The sequence below is a fragment of the Nanorana parkeri genome, unplaced genomic scaffold, assembly GCF_000935625.1.
Source record: "Nanorana parkeri isolate BGI_ZX_2015 unplaced genomic scaffold, ASM93562v1 scaffold3926, whole genome shotgun sequence".
In the NCBI taxonomy this organism is placed as follows: Eukaryota; Metazoa; Chordata; class Amphibia; order Anura; family Dicroglossidae; genus Nanorana; species Nanorana parkeri.
This window is the reverse complement of record NW_017310193.1, coordinates 11,615-14,314: the sequence shown is the minus strand read 5'-3', so window position 1 is coordinate 14,314 and position 2,700 is coordinate 11,615. Positions and strand designations below refer to the sequence as shown.

Sequence of the window (2,700 nt, the reverse complement as noted above, 5' to 3'; positions counted from 1 at the left end):
ACCCCCCTCTGCTCTTTTCTCCCATCAGTATTCTTGTCCATCTGAGCCGCGCGGGGGCCGAGGTGAAGATGTTTGCTCCGGATATCCCTCAGATGCACGTCATCGATCACAGCAAGGGAGAGCCGAGCCAGGAGAGCAGGTGGGTCCCCGTCCTTGTCCTGGGGTGACCTCCTGACCCCGGGGTGACCTCCTGATCCCGGGGTGACCTCCTCATGACGGGTGTGTTGGGTCTCGTGCAGGAACGTGTTGGTGGAGTCGGCCCGCCTGGCTCGCGGTGACATCGCGGCATTGTCTAAGCTGAGCGCTGAGGATCACGACGCCGTCATATTCCCCGGAGGCTTCGGAGCAGCCAAGAACCTGTGAGTGTCACGTGACTTCCTGGACCAATGGAAGCTCTGGGTGGTCCCTGGGATGGCTCTGAACATGGCGGCCATCATCCAGGACAGATCCATGTGTACATTGTAATACATCAGCCAATCACAGCCTGACCCCGCCTCTCCTCCTCTTAGCTCCTCCTTTGCGGTGGACGGGGAGTCGTGCAGCGTGCACAGCGAGGTGGAGCGCGTTCTCCAGGACTTCAGGAAAGCAGAGAAGCCAATCGGGTGAGAGCACTGAAGTGGGTGGCGTCTACTGGTCCCTTTCTCCGCCCCTTTACACTCATTGGATGCAGGATTTTAGCTCAGCCCCTCACCCTGCAGTCAGGAAACCCCGTTGGTTGTCAGTCGGGGGCCCCGAGCCACATGTGGATCCCATACATTGACCTTTACCTGTCCCGGAGGTGGAGTCCCTCCTTAGTAAGCTCATGGAGAGAAGCCAATCGGGTGAGAGCACTGAAGTGGGTGGCGTCTACTGGTCCCTTTCTCCGCCCCTTTACACTCATTGGATGCAGGATTTTAGCTCAGCCCCTCACCCTGCAGTCAGGAAACCCCGTTGGTTGTCAGTCGGGGGCCCCGAGCCACATGTGGATCCCATACATTGACCTTTACCTGTCCCGGAGGTGGAGTCCCTCCTTAGTAAGCTCATGTGTGACGATGGCGGGGGTCATGTGACGATTGCTGTGTGACGATGGCGGGGGTCATGTGACGATTGCTGTGTGACAATGGCGGTGGTCATGTGACGATGGCGGTGGTCATGTGGCGGTTGCTGTGTGACGATGGCGGTGGTCATGTGACGTTGGCAGTTGCTGTGTGATGATGGCGGGGGTCGTGTGACGATGGCGGTGGTCATGTGACGTTGGCAGTTGCTGTGTGATGATGGCGGGGGTCGTGTGACGATGGCGGTTGCTGTGTGATGATGGCGGTGGTCGTGTGACGATGGTGGTTGCTGTGTGACGATGGTGGTTGCTGTGTGACGATGGCGGTTGCTGTGTGACGATGGCGGTTGCCGTGTGACGATGTTCTTTTCTCCCATCAGTATTCTTGTCCATCTGAGCCGCGCGGGGGCCGAGGTGAAGATGTTTGCTCCGGATATCCCTCAGATGCACGTCATCGATCACAGCAAGGGAGAGCCGAGCCAGGAGAGCAGGTGGGTCCCCGTCCTTGTCCTGGGGTGACCTCCTGACCCCGGGGTGACCTCCTGATCCCGGGGTGACCTCCTCATGACGGGTGTGTTGGGTCTCGTGCAGGAACGTGTTGGTGGAGTCGGCCCGCCTGGCTCGCGGTGACATCGCGGCATTGTCTAAGCTGAGCGCTGAGGATCACGACGCCGTCATATTCCCCGGAGGCTTCGGAGCAGCCAAGAACCTGTGAGTGTCACGTGACTTCCTGGACCAATGGAAGCTCTGGGTGGTCCCTGGGATGGCTCTGAACATGGCGGCCATCATCCAGGACAGATCCATGTGTACATTGTAATACATCAGCCAATCACAGCCTGACCCCGCCTCTCCTCCTCTTAGCTCCTCCTTTGCGGTGGACGGGGAGTCGTGCAGCGTGCACAGCGAGGTGGAGCGCGTTCTCCAGGACTTCAGGAAAGCAGAGAAGCCAATCGGGTGAGAGCACTGAAGTGGGTGGCGTCTACTGGTCCCTTTCTCCGCCCCTTTACTATGTGTACATTGTAATACATCAGCCAATCACAGCCTGACCCCGCCTCTCCTCCTCTTAGCTCCTCCTTTGCGGTGGACGGGGAGTCGTGCAGCGTGCACAGCGAGGTGGAGCGCGTTCTCCAGGACTTCAGGAAAGCAGAGAAGCCAATCGGGTGAGAGCACTGAAGTGGGTGGCGTCTACTGGTCCCTTTCTCCGCCCCTTTACACTCATTGGATGCAGGATTTTAGCTCAGCCCCTCACCCTGCAGTCAGGAAACCCCGTTGGTTGTCAGTCGGGGGCCCCGAGCCACATGTGGATCCCATACATTGACCTTTACCTGTCCCGGAGGTGGAGTCCCTCCTTAGTAAGCTCATGTGTGACGATGGCGGGGGTCATGTGACGATTGCTGTGTGACGATGGCGGTCGATGGCGGTGGTTATGCGACAATGTCGGTGGTCATGTGACGATGGCGGTGGTCATGTGGCGGTTGCTGTGTGACGATGGCGGTGGTCATGTGACGTTGGCAGTTGCTGTGTGATGATGGCGGGGGTCGTGTGACGATGGCGGTTGCTGTGTGATGATGGCGGTGGTCGTGTGACGATGGTGGTTGCTGTGTGACGATGGTGGTTGCTGTGTGACGATGGCGGTTGCTGTGTGACGCTGGCGGGTGCCGGGTGAC

The 2,700-nt window shown here is 59.0% G+C and overlaps 1 protein-coding gene across 1 annotated transcript in view; it reads left to right on the top strand.

Moving 5' to 3' along the window:
- The window catches only part of LOC108803608 (ES1 protein homolog, mitochondrial-like), a gene marked incomplete at its 3' end in the record, with an annotated part of 5,412 nt that overhangs the window by 1,383 nt on the left and 1,329 nt on the right, over nucleotides 1-2,700 (top strand). Inside the window, exons 3-5 of the mRNA XM_018575437.1 lie at nucleotides 29-139; nucleotides 240-359; nucleotides 510-602. Of these exons, the coding sequence (XP_018430939.1) occupies nucleotides 29-139; nucleotides 240-359; nucleotides 510-602 (324 nt within the window). The remainder of the gene's footprint in view (nucleotides 1-28; nucleotides 140-239; nucleotides 360-509; nucleotides 603-2,700) is intronic.